Here is a 23937-nt window from a genome sequence, read left to right on the forward strand (position 1 = left end):
CCTTTGCCCTCAGTGCCCCTACATCAGTTGAGAACCCTGGTCCAATCAGACCACCCAGGGTTCTGCCTGATCCAGCTGGAGTTCTCTCATTGTGTGATCTTGAGCAGGCAACTCTTCCCTTCAGGCCTGGTTCTCCAAATGAAAAACAAGGGGTTGGGCAAATGAGGCCATAAACCAGGCACTGTGCTTAGCACTTTAGCTCAGCTGATCCTCAAGTCCAGGTAAAATCTCAATCGTCCCGTCCCCCCATACTCCTGACCACACATGTTCATGCTTCATTCTCTTGAGAAATCCCCCATGGCCACCAGCAGCCATAGGTTAAGGCTTGGCTGGGAGGTCAACTCCTCCCAAATCCTCCCTCCTTACCTACCCTTAGCTCCATCCCCTCACCTGAAGGGCTTTCTTTCTGCTTACCTTTACAGTCAGGTGCACTCACTGCCTCTAGCCCTGAGCTCCCCTAGCTCAGGGGCTTTTCTCAATCACGTTTCTCCATGTTCATCATCTTCACCACGTCTAGCGAGGTGCCAGGCATAGAAGAGCTTAAGGGTGCCTGCTCTGTAGTCCATCTGCCTAGCTTCAAGCCCTGCGTGGTAGGCAGAATAATGGCCCCCCAAAGACATCTACCTCTGAATCTCCGCAACCCCTGATTACACTACCTTACATGGCAAAGGGATTTGGCAGATGTGATAAAGAGTCTGAGATGGGGAGATTATCGTGGATTATCTGGGTCAGCCCGATATAATCACAAGGGTCCTTGTAAGATGGAGACAGGAGGGACAGAGTCAGAGAAGATGTGACGCCAGAAGCAGAGGTCCAGGTGTTGAGAATACATGAACTAAGAAATTTAGGTAGCCTTTAGAAGCTGGAAAAGGCAGGAAACAGAAGCCTCCAGAAAGAATGCAGCCCTGCCAGCCCATTTTAGACTTCTGACTTCCAGGACTATAAAGTAACAAATTTGTGTTTTTTAAGCCACTGAATTTGTAGTAATTTGTTACAACTGCCATAGGAAACAAATACACTGTGTGTGGTTCAGCTCCTCATTAGTATGTGATTTTTCAGAAACATACTTAACCTCTCTATGCCTGTTTCCTCCTCTGTAAAATGGAGATTTTTAAGACAAAAAATTCCTATCTCACCAAGTAGTTGTGAGGATAAAATGAAAATACTTTCAAATCACTTAGTGGAATGCCCAAGACTAAATATGTTAGCTATTATTTTAAGAATAGGTAATAGTTACCATTAATCGAGGGCCTAAGATATACCAGGCACGATGTCAGATGCCTTAGAATAATTCCTTCGATTCTCACCATCATTCTTGGGTGTAACTATTTCAATCCCCATTTTACAAACATGGAAACAAACTCAGAGTAAGTTGCCCACAGTCATTCTAGGACTGGAAGCATTTTAATTTTTGTATTTGCTTACATGCATTTGGGGCATGGTACCGTGCCATAGCGGTTTTTTTTGTTTTCAGTTTTGTTTTGGGGAGCCTGGGTAGAGAGTGGGACACAGGCTGGGCAGGCAGAGGCCTGCTCTGTGCCAGAGGTCCTGGCTGATACCTTTTATTCGTACCTAGTGCAGGAGGGAAATAAAATCCAGGCGACACTCACCTGTCCGCTCCCACTCTGTCCATTTAGGGGTTCAATTACTGGCTCAAGCTTCCTCGCCAACACCCCCGCCCAGTTCTAGCAGTTTGGGGGGCACCTCGAGATAGGCATAGCCGGAGAGCAAAGCATTCGATCTGCTGGGGGATGGAAGGGCACAGACTTGCGTAGACCCTAGGGTTCCCGTGGAGCCCCCACCCTTCCTGCAGCCTGCAGAAGGAGCCGTCTGTTCTCGCTGAATAAACAAGAAGAGGGAAGCAGTGCCCGGTCCCCTGCCCCCCAGCCCGACCCCCACACAATGAGCCTTTCTCCAAGGAGACGCCTCCCGGGCGCCGCAGCGCGCTCCGTCTGGCCTCCCCTCCTCCTGGCCGCACAGCTAGACCCACAAACCGAGCCCGTGGAAACCAGAATTTTTTTTTTTTTTTTAAGAAAAAGAAAGCAAAGGAAGAATCCAACAAAGATCTGAGCGCAGCACGCAGCGAAGGCGTGCGGACCGATCACACGCCCTTCTGTCCCCTGCAGTCCGGCTTGTGGTCCGTCCTGGCGAAGCCAGCTCGAGTGCAGCGCTGGGAGCCCGCCAGCGCCTGGTCCCCGACAGCCCCAGCGGGAGGGGCCCAAGCTCAGCCCGCCCCCGGCGCCCCGACGGCGCACCAGAGGGCACAGTCCGCGGGGCTGCGTCCCTGCCTGGGTCCCGGCCACCGTGCTCTTCACTTATGGGTGCCCAGCCGATTCTCCAAATCCTCCAGGCGCGCAGTCAGCTGGGCGAGTTACCGGTTAAGAAAGCCATTGGGGGTCGCGGGGGTCCCTTCCCCTCCCTCCAGCCCGCGCCCCCAGCCCCAAAGGATATGGTTCTGAGTCAGACTCTCGAGCGCCCCCAGCGTGCGGCCCTGGAACTCCACAAGGCTTTCACATTCGCAGGGGCTCCGAAGCTCTGTGCCTGCGCTGATGCCCTCCTCTGCCAGCCGGGCACAGAGAATCAAGGAAATGAGAATCTGTAGGAGGACCAGCCAGCCCTGGCCGAGGCCCTGTGATATACCTCCACCCTCCCTGCATGTGGTCGAGTGTATGAGCTTTAGGTGCAGACGGACCTGGGATGAGTACCAGCTATTTAGCTGTGAGATCCTGAAACCTCACTCAACCTTTCTAAGCCTTAGTTTCCCCATCTGTAAAAATGCATACAATGAGAAAACTTATTCATTGAGTGGTGCTGAGGATTCGATGATGCGTGTGTACACATCTTAGTATTTCTCAAACCTTGATACTCATTGGAATCACCAAGAGATCTTGTTAAAATATAGATTCTTATTCACAATGGGGAAGGACCCGAAACAGTACATCGCTAATAAGCTCCCAAGTGCTGCCGATGCTGCTATTCCGTGGACCACACTTTGAGCAGCATGGAGAGTTCACAGCATTTCTCTCCAAATGAGACTTTATGCAGTGATGAAAATGTGTATCTCTCCTGTCTGGTGTGGTAGCCACAAGCCTCATGTGGCTATTTGACATTTGAAACGTGGCTAGTGCATTTGAAGAAATAAAAAAATCTTATCTTCGTTAATTTTAATTAATTTAAATTAAATGAGCACATGTAGCTACTGGCTACCTTATTGAAGAGCAGTGCCCGAGAGTGTATTTCAGCTAGACCAGTGATTCTCAAAGTATGGTTCCTGGACCAGAAGCATCAGTCAGCATCATCTGGAAACTTACTAAAATGTACTTTATCAGACACCCATGCCACACCCCGTGAATCAGAGACTCTGGGATTGGGGCTCAGCAATTTGTGTTTCAACCAGCCCTCCAGACGAGTCTGATGCACACTAATGTTTGAGAACCACTGATCCAAGTCTATCTCCCTATGTAGTTCTACATCTGTGAAATCAAAATAAGTGCCTCACAATTAAATTTAGCGCCTGTTTTTTTCTTAGCAGTATAGAAAATAATGGTGAATCTTTCACATCAGGTAGTAGCTTAGATTCACGGACATTCTGTAAACATGTGTCGTTTTTAATATGACAGCACAATGCCTGGCACTTGACCTTCAATAAAAAATTGCTGTTATGATTTAAAAGTTATTTCTTTGTCTTGTATGTACTCTTAGCCCTTAGCAAACAGTTGTATGTCATGTCATTCATTAGTGGTATTGATAACAGTTCTGCAAAGACTCCTAACTTTGCAGATGAGGTGACCAAGGTCCACAGAGGGAGTGGGATCTACCCAAGGAGAAGAGCCTCAACAACAGAGCCCAGATTTCTCTTAGAATTCTAAAGCTGGAGGCAACCTTTGGAAGCCAGAACCCTCCCCTGTTAAAAAAAAGTGGGAAGTTAAGGTAGAGTAGAGGTTAAGCGACTTGTCCAAAGTCACACTGCAGGGAGATAAGAGTCAAAACAGGAAGAGCCCTGAAGAAGCAATTAATCCAGCGCCTCCGCAATACCCTAGCTAATTATTAGAATTAGCCCGGAGAGAGGTATGTGTGTGTGTGTACACATATGTATATGCATATACATACGCACATGTATATACGTAGACACCATATGTACATATATGTGTTGCTTGTTTGTTTGTTTAAGTATAGATTCTCCACTTGCTTATTATTAAGTACAGATTTCCCAGGCCCGGCCCAGCCCTACTGAACCTAGCTCTGGAGGTAGAGCCTCGTAATCTGAAAGGAGAGTCGCATCTTAGTCCTGGGTTAGAGTCTAAAGGTTCTATAGTATAAGTTACCCCTAAGAAATTCCTCATACACAAGGTTCAACAGCTCACTTCTCCATGGATAGCATTGGTCCTCTTTTCTCATCTGAGAAAATATGAAGTAGATGGATTGAATTTATGGGCCACATTATTTAAAAACAAAAAACAAAAAACCTAGCTTCATGTACTTGAAACACGCTCAGTCCTGCCACTTTGCCAGGTCTATAAAGTTGAATTCCAACAAGTTAATGGAATATATGATGTGACTCCACTTAGAAAATGCTGAGTTCAGCATTCTTTTGAAAAAGTTTCCCCAAATTATTCCGAACACCCACTATTCCGGGGGACGAGTTGCTTAGTCTAGTGCTTCTTAAACTTTAATGTACATACGAATCCCCTGAAGGTCTCATTAAAGTGCAAAATCTGGGACGTGGTTCCATAGTGTAGCGGTTAGCACATCTGCTTTACACGCAGAAGTTCCTGGGTTCGCGTCCCAGTGGAGCCCTGGTCCATGGTCTACTGCCATGCCACCCTGAACAATCCCGATGTCTGATCTCGGAAGCTACGCAGGATTGGGCCTGGTTAGTATTTGGATGGGAGCCCACCTAGGAAGACCAGGTGCTGTAGGCGTAAATAATAATAATAAATAATAAAAAAATAATAAAGTGCAAAATCCGATTCATGAGGTCTGGGGACAGCTGGACGTACTGCAGCTCTAACAAACCACCAGGCGAGAGCTCAGCCGCTGGTCCGGCGGCCCATACTTCGAGCAACAAATCTCTGTCTAGTGAGTCCATTCCCTCCTGCGTATAACATCTACAAAGGGCGCGGGAGAATACGAAGTTGAGATATCAGAGGATGAGCAGTGAGAGAAAGGTAGGGTCCTGAGACAGATGTGCTCACCTGGGCAGATGCTGCCTTTGAGGTTTTCCAGCAGGTGCGTCATGGTGCTGAAGTCGGGGGAGTAGGACACGTGCAGCTCCGCGGGCTCCGAGGCGATCTCTCTCAGCTCCTCCTCCACCGCCTTGCCCACGCCCACAGCGTACATGACGATGCCTATGGGGCCAAGGGACAGAGGGGGCGCCCTATACCTCAGGAAAGCCACCTCCCTGCGTCCAACCCAACCGCAGGTCAGTGCTCCTGTACCAAGCCCACCTTCCTCCTTGGCTCGTGTAGCCCACACTGAGATGTCATCCTGGGAGCGGCCGTCGGTGAAGACCAAGCCCACGCGAGGCACGTTGAGGACACGGGGCCGCGCGCCCTGCGCCTCGGAGAAGCTGTGCTCCACCATGTGGCGCAGCGCCAGCCCCGTCATTGTACCGCGCTCCATGTACTCCACCTCCAGGACCGCCTGCTTCACCTCCGCTGCAGTGCCATAGCGTCCCAGAGGGAACTCGGTGCGCACGCGGCTGGAGAACTGCACCAGCCCCACGCGCGTGCCTTCGGGGGACACGTCCAGGAAATCCACGATCTGGTTCACGAAGCGCTTCACCAGCTCGAAGTTCTGCGGGCGCACACTCTTGGAGCCATCGACGAGCAGAACCAAGTCCACGTGGCCTTCCCGGCACCCTACACAGCAAAGAGGAATCGGATGGACGGACCAGAACCTTGGCTGGCACCAGCCAACTACCTATCTGGTCATTCATTCACAAACATTATACAACAGACACTGTGTGTGAAGTCCTTCCTGTGCCAGGGCACTGCGCTAATGGAATGATGTATTATTATTATTATCACTATCAGCAGCATCATTATAAATGTTGCCATTTATTGAGTCCTTAGCACAAGCCAGGCAATCAGCTAAAATCATCTTTTTAATGTTGATAATAATATTAACAACAACCACAATAACCACCATTTATTGATGAATCTATTATGTACCAGACACAATTCTAAACTCTTTACCAGTATTAATACAAAATAAAAACATTATTATTTGATAGCTTATAATGTGCCAGGCACTGGGCTAGGTACTTTATATATATATATTGGCAATCTTCCCAATAATCTTGAGGATTATCCCCATTTTTTATAATATGAGGTTCTGAAAGATAAAGTGATTTGCTCTAGATTCCATAGCGGGTAGTGGCTGAGCCAAGATTTGAAACTAGGTCTGTCTGACCCCCAAACCCATGCTCCTAATCACTCTGCAATGTTATCTCCCCTGTTCTGAGCCAGAGACTTTGCTAGGCCCTGAAGGGGCTTCAACAATAAATGAAGCATAATCCTGATCCAAAAGGAAATCAGGATAGAGCAGAGCAGTCAGGTATGCCATATGCTACAGTCAAGGAAAGTGCCAGAATAGATGGGCATGCAGGGAACCCAAGGTAAGAACAATTCATCCTTCCTGGAAGGCTGCATGGAGGTGGTGACATTTGACTTGGTCTTCAAGGATCAGTAATTCTCCAAGGCAGGTGGGGACATTCTAGATGGTGGAAGCAGCGTGTGCAGTGGCATGGAAGCTGGGCGCTCTCACCACATTCGGGAATGGGCAGGCCCGTATGGCTAAAATGTTCAAGTGTGGCAGGAGACAGGCTAATGGGGTTGGCTGAAGCTCGACTGTGATGAGCTAAGACAGTAGTTTCAAAATTTTGACCACAATCCACAGCGAAAAAAATAATAACAATGATAGTACATCATGATGTACTTTATATACTCACATATATTTAAAATTGAGTTTCATGAAACAATACTTACTCTTTCTACATGCAGTAAACTCTGTTTTTTCTCTCTCTCTCCTTTTTGATACTGGATGTAACCCCCTAATTTGATTTCATTATCCACTGACGTGGTTGTACCCACCATTTGCAAAACTCAGGGGTAAGGCATTTGATCTTTATTCTGCAGGCACTGGTGAGCCACAGAAGGCATTCGAGCAAATGAGGGCTGTGATTGAATGTGCATTTTAAAATAATTAATCTTGACAGCAGAGCAGAGGATCGAGGGGAAAGAGATGGCGGCAGGACATACTGCACCCTTCAACCCCACCACTGCCACCCACGCCCACACATTCACACCACACCCTTGGGCCACAGCAAGGGCAAAGTCAAGGAGGCTCAGAATGTGGGCAGAAACCCCTCTCACCCATAACTCACGGTTGCAGCTCTTGCCATCTGCCTGGAGTTGCCGCCCCTCAGGGCACAGGCAGCGGTAGGTAAGACCTTCACTCACACACTGAAACTCGCATCCATGGTCTACACCATTGCAGAGGTCCCGGGCTTAAAGGAGAGACAGGTCAAGATGAGTTAGGGTGGATTCCACCAGCTAAGACCCCTCACCCCTCTGCACAATGCAGGAGACAACTCCTCACCCTGACAGCTCCTCCCATCAGGCAGCAAGTCATGGCCGTCTTTGCAGCGGCACCGTGGCCCACCAAGGGTGCTAACACACTCATGCTGGCAGCTGTGGTTCCCAAAGCTGCAGTGGTCAATGGCTGGTGGGAAGGAAGAGGCAGCAAGATGTCATTTCTGATTGGTCCCATCAGAGACCTCAGTCCAGGGTGCTAGTGTGGGCGCTTGCTCACTCCTGAAACTCTTCTGGTCCTGCTGGAGTACAAAGCCGGCTCAGCAGTGGCAGAAAAAGGAGCCTGGGGAGCTGACACATTGGTGCTCACAGCCATGGGTACCTTCAGTGCACAGATCGATAGCTGAGGAAGAGGCGAGGTCAGCATGTGCCCTGGGGCTGCGCTTCTCAGCCCCGACAGTGTGGCTTTTAAAAAATACCTATTTTTGAACCCCAACTCTCGAAGATCCTGACTTAATTAGTCTGGAGTGGTACCCAGGCATCTGTAAATTCCTATATGCATAGGTCTCCACCCTGCAGGGCCAGATGGCTCCCCCAACTCAAGCCCAGATGCATCCTAGCATGCTCCTTACTAAACTAGGCATAAGACTAAGAATCCATAGTTTGAGAAGACAGGGCCCCTGCCCTGAAGATCTTCACAGACTTACGGGGAGGAACAGACTCTTCCACTTGACCTGTCTGAGTCTCCATTTCCCCATCTGCAGAACGGGGATATAATGGAAGAAAGTAATTGCTATTTACAACTTCCTTCTGAGGAGGGGTGAACTGTTACCCTGTTGAGTATCTTGATTTAAATGTGTAAAGATGGCCTAGAGCTGCACTGGGAAATAAGGACTGGAGAGAGGTGAATTGTCCTGCATAAAATAGTAAGAATTTAGGGTTCTTAGAAAAGAGATGGGAGTGGAGAGAGGAAAAACAACAATAGAGATGATGTAAAGATGAATAACTGTGTGGGTTGAGCCTGCCAGTGAAAAATTCCCTATCGTAGGGTGACCGAGGGCTTTCAGGGTCAAAGGTGTCAATATTTAATGATAATAAATGGATGTTTCCTGTTCTGTGTGTATGTTTGACTTTACTTAGATATAGTTCACACCTCTGTCCATGCCCATCTTTAGCAAAATGGACACATGCACTGACATATACACGCACATGTCTTGGTGTGCACAAGTGTAAATCAAGGAAGAGGCTAATTTACATGCATGGAACAAGAGCAGCATGTGTAGGATTGAGAAATTGAGAGAAGACCTATAAATTCAACGAATTCAGCAGAAGCTCAGAGTGAAAGGGGACCACAGAATTAAGCACTTGGGGAATTCCCAGAGATCTTGGGGAGGGATTGGAATGTTCGTGGGTCATCACGTGTGGCTTTAAGCCAGCCTTTTCTCAGTTCTAGAATCAAAAGACCCCAGCTGACATGGTTTAGGGGATCACATGACCTGATTTTCCAGGTTGTTGTGAAGTTGAGAGATAATGTATGCAACACTCCCAGCACAATGTCCAGTACTAACTTGGCACTCGGCAAATGGTAGCTGCTCTCATGATCAAAAAAATCAACGCACATATATACAAAAAAGAAAATCCCAATTGTATAAGCAAGGCATTGTGTGCCATAGCTTTTCAGAAGGCAAAAATGAAGAACCAGGCCATGAACGATTTGCAGGTACAGAGAGGAGAGGCGAGAGCTCAGGCGAGCAGCCCACCTTGAGCTGAGATGCTGAAGCAAGAATGACAGCATATACAGGGCAGGGGTGGTGCTGTATAGAGACCCTGACTGAAGACCCCAACAGTGTCTAAGTAACAGAAACTGTAAAGATGTGCCTGTGAGATGACACGAATAAGTTTGGGGTGTGTATTGGAGCCACGTAGGAGATCAACCTGAAAGAAGAAAGAGAAGGATGCAGAAAGCACACTGAACTGTGGAGTCAAGATTTCCAGCTCTGGTCCCACCAAGAACTGGTGTGACCCCAGGCGTACCTTCCCTTTCTTACACCTGAAAAGTGAGGGAGCTGGATGTTTATTTCCTAAGGCCCTTCCAGACCCATTAGGCTGATGCTGGGGCAATGGGGAGACACAGAAGGCTCAGGAGCAGTGGGATTGCAGGGCGGGGAGAGCTCTCACCCAAACAGCTCTTGTTATCTGGTGCTAGCTGGTAGCCAGGATTGCAGGCACAGTGGAATGTGCCTGGGGAGCTGACACATTGGTGCTGGCAGCCGTGTCGCCCCTGAGCACACAGGTCCTTTCCTGAGGACACACAAGAATAGAATCAGCGGGGGACAGAAGAGCAGAACCCTCCAACATGAGAGCTGGATAGGGTCACAGGCAGGCATCATGCTCAAATATGGCCCCTCATTTGAGAGGGGCCGTTCCAGGTGGGAAGACTTAGGGAAAGAACAGGGCTTGAACAACCCCTGTAAATAGGCTCAAAAGAGGGGAACACCAAGCTAGATGTGCCAGTGGGATAAGGCAGAACTACGCAGGGGTAAGGTAGAGGAGGTGGACAGATGCTAAATCGAGGTGGGCGGAGTGACTCAAGGTGTGACTAGAACAGATCCTGCAGCCCTATGGGAGGAGCTAAAATCAGAGTGGGCGGAGTCATGTCCATGTGGGCGGGACATAACTCTGGAGTGGGTGGTTGCGCTCAGCGTTGAGGGGCGGTGCTTCTTGCGTTCAGAGGCGGTGTTGGAATTTGACTTTAAGACTGTAAACCACAACAGCTCAACTTGGTGGGTGGGCACGCCAAATGTTGCTGCAGGTGGGCGAAGCCTAAGCAAAAATGAGCAGAGCGAGCATCCGACACAACCTGCGGTAAGCCTGAGCCATTCGGGTACCTGGTGGGCGTGGCTAAAGTTGGAATGGGCGGGCGCACCGGGATGAGGTGGGATTTACTGAGGTGGGACCTGGAATCTAAGCGATTGGAGACTTCGAGCCTCGCTCCAGCGTTCTCCTAACTCACCACACAGCCGGCCCTGGAACTGCAGGCCAAACTCCTGGATGAGGTCAAAGGACTCAACCAGGAAGACATGTTCGTCCAGCGGTGGAGACGCCATGGCACGCAGGGAGCCCACGTCTGCGCGCTGCACCCCTACCGCATAGATCTCGATGCCGCGGGCGCGCGCCTGCGCCGCCACCTCTGCTACGCGATCCTGGGGTCGCCCGTCTGTCACGATGACTGCGACCCGAGGCACTCGCGCCTCCGGGGGGCGCGCGCCCTCAGCCACGCTGAAGGCCACGTTCATGGCATACTGAATCGCCAGCCCGGTCATGGTGCCCTGCGCCAGGGGCACCAGGGCGCGGATGGCACGCTCCATATCGTCGCGGCGCAAGAAGGCCCCTAGCCGGAAGACGCTCTGCACTTGACTGGAATACTGGATCACGCCCACCCGCGTGGCGTTAGGGCCCAAGTCCAGGCCGCGGAGGAGGCCCACCAGGAACTGCCGCATTGTCTCAAACTCGAAGGGGCGCACGCTGCGCGAGCTGTCGATCACAAACACCAAATCCAGGGGCCCAGTACGGCATCTGGGACCTGCGAGATCAGGAAGGAAATTTCCTAGGTCAGCAAAGCCTCATCTCCGAAGAGACCCCCAAGGAAACCTAAGGCAGAATGGTACTAACCCCGCATAACAGCGCCCATACAGAATTAGCCTAGCAAATACAAGTTAGATACACTCACCCAGCATTTGCTGAGGGTCTGGGCTAGAAGAGTTCACCAGTTCTCTATCCTACAGTTCTGAGGGCTATTCTGAGGAGGTATTATCCATTCGGGAGTGGGCGAGGGGCTGCCACAAACTCAAATGCCTATAGGGGCCAGGCAGGCAACATAAATGAATGAACTGGTGGGGTAGGACAGTGGACACCCAGAGAGCCCAGACCTCTCCCAAAATGGGCAGGCCCAGCCAAATGTTGCCATGCAGCCATGCAGATCTCATGTTAGCAGATCCTTGGATTTTTCAAGAGGCATTTCAAATCAGAGTTTTTATGTGAAATCTCCTGATTTTTCACTTAACTTAAAATAATTAACACCAAATAGATAGTCTACACGAGTCCAATTTTGTTACCTCTAAGCCAGGGGTCCCCAATCCCCTGGGCCATGGACAGGTACCAGTCCGTGACCTGTTAAGGACAGGGCCACAGAGCAGGAGGTGATCAATGGGTGAGTGAGCAAAGCTTCATCTGTATTTGCAGCCGCTCTCCAGTGCTAGCACCACCACCTCAGCTCTACCTCACATCATCAGGCATTAGATTCTCATAGGAGCACCGATTGTCCCTGGTGCCAAAAAGGTTGGGGACCGCTGCTCTAAGCCACTCTAAGCCACTGAGGCCCAGAAGAACGAAGTAGTGAACTCAAACTCAGGACCTGTGGATCCAAAGTTCTTGCTTTTCTCTCCCCAGCAGGCTTAGCTGGCTGCAGATGGTTCCCCTCCCCTTGCTGGTGAGGGCTAAGCCCTGGCTCACCTGCAAACTGGAGCTGGGTTTCCCAGGGCTGGAGAAGGAACAGCAACATGGGCAGTGATGAGCAAGGAAGGACCCTCATGGTGCTTGGGGAACAGAGGATGGAGGTGTCAGAGCCTGGAGGGAGGAAGGGAAACAGCAAAGCAATAATATTTGCAGAAGTCTCATTTGGGGTGAGGGGCACTTGGAGAGGGAGGAGGGTCATGGGTTTATTTTACCAATCTCTCTACTTTTATGTACGTTTGGAATTTTTCATAATAATTAAATTTCATTACGGTGGGCTTGTTGGGAAACACAAGGAATTCTGCTCCATAAAATTGCAGAATAGTAAATAAATAGTGGATAAAAGTATACAAATGCCAGGCAGAGTGTTAAACGCTTCACATGCATTGTGGCATCTAATCCTCTCGACAATTCTATGAGACTAAGGCTGTTATTGTTCCCATTGTACAGATAAGGAACTGCCTCAGAAAAGTTAAGCGCGGGTACCCAAGGTCGCGCGACGAGAAAGTGGCTGCGCCAAGATACAGTCCTATGCCTAGGGCAGAATGGTACTAACCCCGCATACCAGCCGAAGTATTCCACGCCCTCTTCTCTCAGAAGGAGAACCGCTGCAGGCGGAAGCCATTCTCCATCTGGGGAAGGGGACTACACTCCGCGTATGAGGAGCCTCTGTATCGTTGTCCTTACAACACACCCAAGCGCGCGCGCGTATTGAGACACGCACCGCCCAACCGCAGGCGGCTGGGGAGGGCCGTGCGCCCTTTCGGTGAGTCGGGAGGATAGGGGGCGAACAGTGAGATGGCCAAAATGCACTTGAACTTGCGACTTGACGCCTCCACTTCCCGCCAGCTGTCAGGACAAGCCGCCAGGGGGCACCTTCTCGGGTCTGGGAGCGTTGGCTAGGTGGCCGTGGGAAGCCAACATCTGCCCAGCAGGTGCCCCTACCCAGAGCAAACAGAGGACCTGGAGCCCCGGGGCCTTGAAGATAAGGCCGGGCAGGATATATCTGGCGCGAGGAGGGCCCAGGAGCAGGAGTGCACAGGGTTCTGGGGACAGAGGCACTGGACGCGCCCAGAGGGCAGGGGCCTCGGAGCGCGGCTATGGACCTTGTGGGGGCAGCAGGTGAGCGCTCACCCTCCTGAGGCCCTGATGACACCCCTCGAGAATCAAGAAAGACTCCCATTGTACAGATGGGAAAAGTGAGGCTCAAGAAGGCGGCTCGCTGAGCTACAAAAGAACCTGCGAGTCCTGACTCCCCTTCTCCCTCCGAGCTGCCTGGCAACCGGGCGCATAGGAACCACTGAGCCTCTTGTCCTTCCATTCACTCCCTCTGCTCCCTGCCTTCCCACCCCCACCCCTCCGCTCCATGCTAAAGCTGCCTTAGCCATTTCTCTGTTGCTGTCTCATGGCAGAGGGGGCCAGCCGCCCCTAACCCAACCGCAGCCCCTCCCCTCCCCCCAATTCCGTGAATGAGCCTATTCTGAGTAAGGTCGGGTGCCTGCCGCTCACTCTAGGCGGCCTTCCGGTCCCGGATCCTCTCCGCCTTCGCCTTTCGGGCCTGGTAGAGGAACAAAAATCCCTCTGGCAGAGTCCATCGTGGGAGGGTGACTAAGCCAGATGTGCCAGCTGCTGGAGGTGGGAGGGTGCAGAATGCTTTCTCTAGCTTGGGCCATAGCCGAGGCCAGGACCCTTCGGGAGTATGTGGGTAAAGACACAGGGGGCCTTTGCCATCTCCCACCCTTTCCCACCTGCAGAAGCCTCTGGGCCCCCAAATCTTGATTAAGGTCCATCTTATCCCGCTCTTTGCCTGAGCCAACATCTCCTCTGGCACCTCAGCTCTACCCCAGAAACTCTAGAAAATGAAAATAGCAGCTGCCTCAAAGTCCATCACCTTTCCAACCCCTTCATTCTACAGAGGAAGAAACCAGGTCCAGAGAGGGTAGTGTCTCACTCAAGGACACACAGCAACGTGGTGACAAGTTAGATGCTAGAACCCAGAGCTCCTCTGAGGGGCTAACTAACCCCTGCGTTTAAATGAAAGATCTGTAAATGCCCATAGGGTGGCGAAAGTGGTTCGGAAGGGGGGAAATTCTGTGAATAATTCCTCAAGGCTTGGCTGAAGAGTCAATACCTTGAGGACGTTCCTGGGGCTTCTTGGAGGGAGGCAATTAGGGAAAATATTCCCTCCCCATTTGAGTGGCTTTGCTGCTGGGGGCTCAATTTGGAAAGGACACCACAGAAGTAGAGAAGGGCACTGCAGGTCAGAAGCGGCCCCCCTAGGCGGTGCAGCGCGGTTAAGTACCGGCGCCTGGTCTGGCTGGCCGTCTGCTCCCCCACAGACCCCTCAGCGCCCCCAGGCCCTTTGACTCACCTGAGCCTGCTGGACAACTCAGAGGCGCGGCCGCTGAGCGGAGCCGACGGGCGGAGCCTCCCGGGCAGTTGGAGCAGGTAACGGCGCGGGCAGCGTGCCCGAAGTGGGGACTGCCAGGCAGCTGGAGCGAGCGGAGGCGGCGGCCGCATTTAACCCAGCCCGGCGGGTGGGGAGGGGGAGCTCCGGCTGCGACCCCTCCCACTGGCAGGGCGATCCCCCTTCCTCTGTGTCCCGGGGCGGGGCCAGAGCGGCGCCCCCTGCTCCCGCTACCCTGGGGAGCCGCAGAGGCGGGCTGCGGGGCCGGAATTTGGTAGAGCGGGTGGCTGGGCGGCTACCCTCTCCGCAGCCGGAATGCGTTGGAGGCCTCCGAGCCACTTTCCCGAGGAGAGCCCCAAGGGGCGGAGCGGACCTGGCTGGGCCCCGGCTGCCGGGCCCCGCTGCCCAGGGCGCAGCCCGCCTCTTGCGCTCCGATGCCCCCTCCAGGAGTGAGGAGAGACCCTGGACACTGGTCCTGCCAAGAGGGTGGAGGATTCAGGACGGACAGGGTTCATGGCTCTCCCCGTCCCCACCTGGTGGTCCCTTAAATCTCTGTCATCGCGGACTCCTTTACATGTTCCCCGCAGTTGCTTAAGTCTTAGGCCCATTTGCCTTCATCCACCAAAACCTCAAGGCTGAGAAGCCACCAGGCCCCAAGGCTCTGACTGGCCCACTCCCCAGAGCCGATGGAGGCCTTGTGATCAAGAGGAGCAAAGCTGAGGCGGTAACAGGCCCCTTCTCTTGGGAGAAAGTGAAGAAGGAATATTGCTTTGATCCCAGAAAAATTCAAATGTTTTCCCCAAGATCCTTGGGATGCGGTTCGGGGGCCCTTCCATGTTTGCAGGTAACTACAGGCAGGCAAGAGAGCACGCTGGTCCGGGGTTCTAGCAAAGGCTCTTCGCCCTTGACATCAAGACTTCACTGGGGTGGGTCCCCTTAGGGTTCAGGGAAGCCAGCGCCGTCACATACTCTGCCTCTTTTACAAGGCCAGCACAAGTGCAGTCTTTGTGCCACTGAGGCCTCTCCCCAATCTTCCAGGCTGCCATGGGCATGGAGCCAGCCTTGCGGAGTGGTGCTTGGGTGGTCCCGATGGGCTTGGTGCAGGCCTCATTGAGCACGGCGCAGCCCAAATATTTAGCCCACGACTTGCACGCCTCCTTTCCCTTGCCTGACACTTCCCCGCCTTGACTGGGAGTGGGCAGCACTAGAACTTCATTTCATTCAACCTGCGCGTTCTGGGACCCTGAAGCTCCCGGCTCCGTGCATCCCAGGTCATCCCCTGAGCGCGCCACAGTCCTAAGGGAAGACGTACGCCGGTGCCTGCAGCAGCAGTGCGGGCAGACCGTGCGGATCCTTCACGCCAAGGTGGCCCAGAAATCATACGGAAATGAGAAGCGGTAGGTGCCTCAGTAGCCCCTCCCAGGCCCTCGAGGCCTTCAGCCTTATGTCCCTCCCCCCTCACCGCCATTTAGTGTCTTTTGGAACCTGGGGAGGGCTGGGGGCTCAGCTATTGGCCGATCAGGGGCCTTTTCCTTCCGTCACTACTAGTCCCCACTTTGATCTTAGCAGAACCTTCCCGGGAATCTACAGTCCCCGTTCATTTACTCACTCACCTATTCATTCATACTTTCCTTCAACCAGTACTAACTGAGTACTTATCATGTGCCGGGCTCTCTGGGCATCTCTGGGCACTAGGCATACAGCTGAATAACACAGACACAGTCCCTGTTCTCATGTCATCTCCACTCTAGTGTGAAAAGAGACAGACAATAAAGTCCTCACATATCAGTGAACGAGATACTTCCAGATTGTGATGAGAGTGGTGCAATGTGACAGAAACCGAAGGAGAGGGTACTTTAGCTAGAAAGGTCAAAGTGACATCTGAACTGAGACCTGAGTGTGAAAATGGAGCGAGGCAGGAGGAAATCTGGGGAAAGGGTCTCCCAATTAGGAGGAACAGAAAATGCACAGGTGTTGAGGCTGTACCAACTCCGCCTGCGTGAGGTAGGAAAGAAGTTAGAGTGGCTGGAATTAGAGAAGGGAAAGGGGTTCTAGGAAATAAAGTCTGAGAGGTAGGCAGGGGCCAGATCATGCGAGGACTTTGACTTTAAACCATTGGAGAATTTTAAGAGGATGAGTAACATGATTGACTCATGCCTTTAAAAATAAAAAAAGGCAATCTGGCTGCTGGGTGGGGAAACAAGTTGAAGGTGGAGGAGTGGAAGCAGGAGTTGGAAAGCTGATGCGGTGTTTCTGATAGAGTGAAGGCAGGTGGGACGAAGGTGGAAGGTGTAAGAAGCCAGGGGGTTTTGGATATGTTTTGAAGGTATATGGATAGGACTTACTGATGGGTTGAATGACGGAGTAATAAAATAAGTTTCAGATGTTAATGGAATTCACAGTCATGGAGAAACCTGGGGAAGGTGGTGAGAGGCGGGAATCAAGGATTTTTTCCGGTTTCTGCTACCTTTGAGTTGCCTGCAAGACAGCCGAGTGGAGATGATACACGAGTCCAGCACTTATATGTCTCCACAGGTTCTTCTGCCCCCCGCCCTGTGTCTACCTCACAGGTCCCGGCTGGAGGGTGAAGCCAGTGCAGGGCCAAGGTGAGGGAGGACTCCAGGGCTGTGGTCGCCTCCTTTGGTAGGGATACGATGCAGTAGGACCTGGGAGCGGGGCGGTCGCAGGCTCGGTCTCGCCGCGCCCTCTGGCGGCGAAAACAAGGCTTGCCTGGCACCGGAGTCCGCCCCGAAGTCCTTCCAGCGCGCCCTCGCGTCCCTTTCCATCAGGGGAGACGGGGTCCACGGTCTGCGGTTACATGGGACTGGACGGCGCATCTGGCAGCGCCGCCGAGACGCAGAAGTTAAACTTCGAGGAGCAGCCGGACTCCAGGGTGAGAGTGCATGGGAGGAAGTCCTATTCCTGCTCCCATCCTTGCCTCTCCTCTCGGGAGGAGGGCTTATTTACTCCCGTGCAGAAGCCAAGAGATAGGTATGGAGGCTGGGAGACCGAGATTCTGCATGGAGGGTGCGATCGAGAGCTCGGATCGTGCCGCTCACGTCACGTCCGATGGGGCGAACCTCACATAACGAGGGGAGGTCGGTTCATCCCGTGGAGGAGGGCTGAGACGAGCCGGCCTTATCCCCGCGAACTCCGTAGGAATTCGGTTGCGCCAAGACCCTATACATCTCAGATGCAGACAAAAGGAAGCATTTCCGGCTGGTGCTGCGCCTAGTGCTACGAGGAGGCCGGGAGCTGGGCACCTTCCACAGCCGCCTTATCAAGGTCATCTCGAAGCCCTCTCAGAAGAAGCAGTCGCTGAAAAACACCGACCGTGAGCAGAGCAGGGCCTGAGTTCAGGGCAGGGTGGGGAGGTGTAGTCGAGTTTGGAACCCCTGGGTTTGGAAGGGAGATAGGCCTGGATTATAGGAGTGGGGTCGGAGTGGGTGAGGTGGAGCCTGAGCTGAAAGGGGCGGGGTCTGGATGAGCGGGTGCGCAGTAGGTCTAGGAATGAAAAGTTAAAGAAGCAAGGGCGGAGGAAAGGAGACAGAAAGCAGACTTGGGAGCCCCTCAAACGGCCGGCAGGTGCTGAACTAAAGACAGGTTCAAAGTGACAATTAAAAGGCAGAGGAAATTCAGGGCCTGCTCTGTGCCTGGCTCTGGGCTGCGTGCTGGATCGCTCTGAAGCAAGCGCAAGTGTCCGCTCTGGAGGAACGCACGGTCTAGGGGAGGGGGACACGCACAGCAGATCAAAGAGACAGTTTGAGATAAGTGTCCCGGGTGCCAAGTGACAAATCCCAGGGCTGGGGGCTTTGAGAATATGAGAGAGAAAACAATGCCTGAATAACAATGACACCACCACGACTTCTCACGCTGGGAGGTTTGAGGTAGGGTTCGGAGAAGGGAGAGGTGGCTTTCCAGGCGCACACTTACATGCGTCACACTATTTGATGCTCACTGTGTCCCTGTGAGGCAGGTACTATCATTGTTCCTATGTCATAGATGAGAAAAATGAGGTTTGGAACATTCATCCATTCATTTGAGAAATATTTGGGCCTATCATATTCCAGGTGACTTGCCTAAGATTGCCCAACTAGGAAATGGCCCAGCCAGGATTTGGACTGGCGTCACTGTAACCCTGGAGCCCAGCTCCTATCCCTACACCATACTTAGTTTCTGTCTGTTAAAAATCTGAGAATGTCTCAGATCCGGGCAGTGCTGTGGCTGGCCCTTGGTATCGGGAAGGGACCAGGGAGGAGTAAGTGGTATAGTGTGGTGGGTGCCATGCGGATTTTGGAGCCAGGCAGCCTGGCTTTGAATCTGGCTCTGCCCTTCGCTAGTCATGTGATTTTCAGCAAGTTGACCTTTTAAATAGAGATATTATTTACTTCAGAGGGTTGTTGAGAGACTCAAATGAACTAATACTTATAAAGCATTTAAAACAGTACCTGACACATGAGAAAGGTTAGTCATTATTCAATGGAACTTGGGCTAAGTATAACTTGAACACAGTATGCCTAGCACTGTGAGGGGAGAGAGGGAGATGACCCAGAGCTCTCTCCCCAGGGGGTCAAAGTCCAATCAGAAAACAAAACTGTGGCTCTGTGTATGTGATAGGCTGGAAGAGATCAGTGTCATGCCCTAGAGACATTGTACTGCTGTTTCACACCATATGGCCTCTGCTTATGCAGCCTCCTGTGCAACTCCTACCTACTTCATGCTCCCCAGCTGAGTGTATAACCTCCTCCAGGAAGCCCTCCTTAGTCCAGCCCACACCACATCATCCTGAACTTTTATTTTTATGTTCCTATCTCTGCTCTAAGACTGTAATTTCCTCCAGAGCAAAACTGGGTCTAATTCACCCTTTGGTGCCCAGTACCCAGCATGGTGCCTGCCACAAAGTAGTCACTTAGTGAATACTTGATAAAATTCTGTTTATTGAACTACAGGATGCCCAGGCAGTCAAAGGGAACAGGCAAACATGCAGGAGTAGGACCAGGGCAGGTTTGAGATAAATAACTGTGAAATATGAATAGCAAGTGTATCTGGGCCAGTGGCCAATGAGCCAGACTGGCACAGGGGACAGCGCTTCAGATATCTCTGGCAAATCCCAGGGACCAAGATGGGCCAGGGCACTGATTCCACCTCCCCTCACAGTGTGCATATCCTCGGGCTCCAAGGTCTCCCTCTTCAACCGCCTGCGCTCCCAGACGGTCTCCACGCGCTACCTCTCTGTGGAGGACGGGGCCTTCGTGGCCAGCGCACGCCAGTGGGCTGCCTTCACTCTCCACCTGGGTAATTGAGGCAGCGGATCAGGGCTGGGCACTTCACATGCATTAGCTTATTTAATCTTCACTGCAACTGCTTAAGGAAGGTAGATTCTGCCCTTGGAACTGAGGCTTTGAAACACAAAAAGACTTGCCAAAGTTCCTAGTGCGTGGGTGGGTGACTGATCCAAGCTCTTCTGACTCACATCCAGCCCATTTCCTCACCTCAGCCCCCACACCAGGGGACAGACATTTTCAAGGATGACCCCTCCAGGATAAGAACTTTCAGGCTTAACTGCCTCCCTATGTGCCAACGCCACCCACAAGATTCATGTGTGATGTGGGGTGGAGCCAGAGGCAAGAAAGGCAGGGTTTGGGGCAGAAACTTGGGGCCTCCTGAAACTCTCCTTTCTTCTTTCCTCCCTTCCTTTCATCCCCAGCTGATGACCACTGTTCTCAGGGAGACTTCCCACCTCGAGAGGGCTACATCCGCTATGGCTCCCTGGTGCAGCTCGTCTGCACCGTCACGGGCATCACACTACCTCCTATGGTATGAGAAGGGAGCCCTACCCCCCTCCCAGATCCATGCAGAAGGTATGACCCACATGGGCAGGGCTGGAGGGTGAGGGCGCAAAGCATGACGACACCTATTCAATTCTCAGCCAAGACATTCAGTGCTTTGTGGGGCTGGATGGAGGTAAAGGGCTGGCATGGCTATTGGAGTAGCAAAAAGCTGACTGGGAAGGTGGCCTCTGAGCAGCCAGGCGCCTTGCTGCCCCACTTCCTGCCACCCTTCTGTTGTAGATCATCCGCAAAGTAACCAAACAGTGTGCTCTCCTCGACGTAGACGAGCCCATCTCCCAACTGCACAAGTGTGCCTTTCAGTTTCCAGGTGGTCCTTCCGGAGGCGGTGGCACCTACTTATGTCTCGCCACAGAGAAGGTGGTGCAGTTCCAGGTGAGAAGCAGGGCATATCAACACCAAGCATCCTAGAAAGTCAGAACCCAGAGAACCATAGTCTCTGTAAGACCATCATCATCATAATGGCTGCTCCTTACTGAGCCATACTGCCTCCCATGGAATGGTAGAATCATAGATAATTAGGACAGAATCAGAGAATGGAGGGAAAATAGCAATAATATTATTGAGCAATACTCCTTCCCAAAGAATATTAGAGTCATAGAATATTAGGATGTGAAATGGTAGAATGTAAATACCTAATGAGTAATAGTACTGAGTATTATTGAGCAAAGACTATTAAAATCATAAAATGTTGAGACAGAACTGTAGAATGTGAGAGATTATTATTATTATTATTATTATTATTATTATTATTATTAAGCAATACTACTCCCCAAAGAAAATTATCATAGAATGTTGACAGAGAATCTCAAAATATGTAGAAAGTAACATTATTGAGCAATAGTCTTCCCAAAGAATTTTAAAATTGTAGAATGTTAAGGCATAGAATTGCACAGTGTCAACAAACAGAATTCTAGAATCCTAAGAAATAGAAACCAGCTCGTCCCGCGAACTTATTTAACTCCGAGGGAACTGAAGGGTCTTGTCCAAGCTGACAGGGCAGGTAAACCGCAGAGCCGGGGACTGGAACCCTGGAGGCGTAAGCCCAGGCACCATGCGGGGTCCCCCACGCTGGTGGCCACCCTCAGAAGCTTCTGCCCGTCCCCTCCGGTCTCCTCTCAGGCCTCCCCCTGCCCTAAGGAGGCGAACAGGGCGCTGCTCAACGACAGCTCTTGCTGGACCATTATCGGGACGGAGTCGGTGGAATTCTCCTTCAGCACCAGCCTGGCGTGTACCCGGGAGCCGGTCACTCCGGTGCCCCTCATCCGCACCCTCGAGGTGAATCCGGGCGCTGGGGGGCGCTGGCGGGCTGGGCTGGCGAAGGAGGGCGGCAGGGCCTTGGCCACTCCTTTCCCCCCACACGACCTGGTCTCACCCTCCGCCAGCTGAGTGGCGGGGGCGACGTGGCCACGCTGGAGCTTCACGGAGAGAACTTCCACGCGGAGCTTAAGGTGTGGTTCGGGGACGTGGAGGCCGAAACCATGTACAGGTACGGGGGTGGGGCCTCCTTTAGGCCCCGGGGCAGTGGACGAGGGGCGCGCCTGTCATTAGCTCTAAGTGATGTCACTGCAGCCCTCACCCCCGTACCCCACCCCTAGGAGCCCGCGGTCCCTGGTGTGCGTGGTGCCCGACGTGGCCACCTTCAGCAGCGACTGGCGCTGGCTGCGCACACCCATCACGGTGGCGGTGAGCCTGGTGCGCGCCGACGGCCTCTTCTACCCTAGCGCGTTCTCCTTCACCTACACCCCGGAATACAGCGCGCGTCCGGGCCCCTCGGGCGTCCTGGAGCCCGCCACCGACCCCGACGCCGACGCCGACACGCTCCTCGAAAGCATCCACCACGAGTTCACGCGCACCAACTTCCACCTCTTCATCCAGACTTAGGCGCGCCCAGGCCTGTCCCCATGCTGGTTTTCTGGGGTCCTAGGCTCTGTCCTCTGCATCCTTTGCTGCGGAAGAGAAGGCCAACGTTTTAGCAGCAGAAGGCTCTCGCCATAGAAACTCGGCCCTGCTGTTCTTACATAGGTCACTCGCTCCTCCTTTGACATCTAGGAAGACACCACCTGAGTGGTGCTTTCTTTGCGTCCAGGCACGAGGGTGGCTCTCCCTGCCTTTGTCTCTGTTCAATCTCTAAATCAATCTCTGTCTCTCTCCCTCAGGAACTTTGTAGATCTCTAGTTGTGTGTCCCTATTCCTCCATCTTTGTCTCTTTTTCTGTGTGTGTCTCACATACGGTTTCACACTCTGAGGAGCCAAACCAGGCAGCTGTTTTCTCTTCTTTCCTCTTGAAAAGAAAACACATAGTTTCACACACCCAGACATGGCCTGCAAGCCCAGGATCTGCAGATCCTGACCGGAGTACTGAGTCTTAACCTCAAGCACAAGTCTGGCCTGGAGCACCGAGTTCCGCCTGGAGCACCGAGTTCCGCCTGGAGCACCGAGTTCCGCCTGGAGCACCACGTCTCTCCTAGAGCACTAGGTCTCACCTGAAGCATGGGGCTCACTAGAACACCAAGTCCTACCTGGAGCACCAGGTCCTGCGTGGAGCACTGGGTTCCACCTTGAAACACAAAGACCTGCCCCTCTTGGTACTCCCTATGGCTGGAGCCAGGCATAGTACCATGGCCTATGTTTGCTCTCTGGCTCACAGCTTTGGTGGCTGGGCAGGTGCCTGGGTCAGTGGGTAAGTCCTGCCATCTTAACTGTCCACTCAGGTACTTTATTTGCATATCCAGTAGGATGCAGTTCTGAGGATCAGGGATCCCTCTGCTGTGCTAGCAGCACCCCAATCTAAGGCAGAGTCTGATCTGTATGACCCACCTGCCCAAGAGGGAGGGGCCCAGTACTTCCCCACCTTCACTCACAGAGAGAGGAGGGAACCACAGTTTGATGGAACAGAGAGCCTACCCTTTTGATCTTTTATAGAGAAGGAATGGGGTTCAGAAGCAGCTGGCATCTCTGACCCCTGTCCCTGACCCCTGCCTCTACCCTGGGCTCTTGTGATAAGTTACCTTACTAGCTATCCCCTTACCCCAAGCAAAGATGCACCCCGGGCCGAGAAGCAAACACAGGACACAGAACGAAACTTTCCCGAGACAACTCCAGACAGAACTCTTGGGATCAACTGAGCAATAACCCAGTTGAGAGAGGACCTTCTCTGCATGGGGCCTGGGGACCAAGTCACAGGCCACCCCTACCCAGCCTTTCCACCTTCTGCCTGGTCTGGGTTCTACAGAGAAGCAGAAGAACCAAGCAGGATCCTAGCTCAGGCCGCTGGAACCAGGGACAGAGATATCACGGGTGACAGCTACCTGTCCCAGCCACTGGTGGTGCCAAATGGGGAGAACTGGTCTGAAATGTGGGTTCAGGGCTCTCACTCCTCACCCCCCAGGCCCTTCCTTCAACTCTAAGAAGTTCATTTCATGCAAAACTCCTCCCCCAGAACATGGAAAGCCCCGTGAGAAAAAAAGATGCTGAAGTTTCCCAAGGGGTTTGCCCTCCAGACTCCCTAAAGTCTCCATCAGCAGTCTGACCCCACCATGATGGGGAAGAAGCAGCTTGTTCAAAGCCTCTCATGGTCTCTGAGAGTGAATCCTGGTGGAGGAATGCAGGGCACAAGTTGCATGGGATATGT

At 52.3% G+C, this 23937-nt stretch overlaps 2 protein-coding genes across 3 annotated transcripts; one reads left to right on the forward strand and one right to left on the reverse strand.

The window, feature by feature from the left end:
- Positions 1-2065: 2065 nt before the first annotated feature.
- MATN4 (matrilin 4) lies at positions 2066-14768 on the reverse strand. Of its 2 annotated transcripts, XM_039864430.1 has the most exons (10): positions 14419-14768; positions 12048-12161; positions 10549-11118; positions 9714-9836; positions 7603-7725; positions 7388-7510; positions 5448-5861; positions 5196-5348; positions 2452-2559; positions 2066-2370 (listed from the first exon to the last, which is right to left on the reverse strand). In XM_039864430.1, exons 2-10 carry the CDS (start codon positions 12124-12126, stop codon positions 2312-2314), a joined length of 1752 nt encoding a protein of 583 aa, XP_039720364.1. In that variant the 5' UTR covers positions 12127-12161; positions 14419-14768; the 3' UTR covers positions 2066-2311. The 2 variants fall into 2 exon arrangements, with proteins under 2 accessions (XP_039720364.1, XP_039720365.1); XM_039864431.1 differs by lacking the exon at positions 9714-9836.
- On the forward strand, positions 13148-22027 carry RBPJL (recombination signal binding protein for immunoglobulin kappa J region like). The gene is made up of 12 exons (XM_039864433.1): positions 13148-13169; positions 14387-14495; positions 15726-15851; positions 16990-17060; positions 17244-17347; positions 17614-17788; positions 19612-19749; positions 20162-20271; positions 20526-20678; positions 21426-21581; positions 21689-21805; positions 21905-22027. The coding sequence occupies exons 1-12, from the start codon at positions 13148-13150 to the stop codon at positions 22025-22027; spliced, it is 1404 nt and encodes a 467-aa protein (XP_039720367.1).
- Positions 22028-23937: the final 1910 nt, after the last annotated feature.

This window comes from Pteropus medius, unplaced genomic scaffold, assembly GCF_902729225.1.
Source record: "Pteropus medius unplaced genomic scaffold, Ma_sr-lr_union100, whole genome shotgun sequence".
In the NCBI taxonomy this organism is placed as follows: domain Eukaryota; kingdom Metazoa; phylum Chordata; class Mammalia; order Chiroptera; family Pteropodidae; genus Pteropus; species Pteropus medius.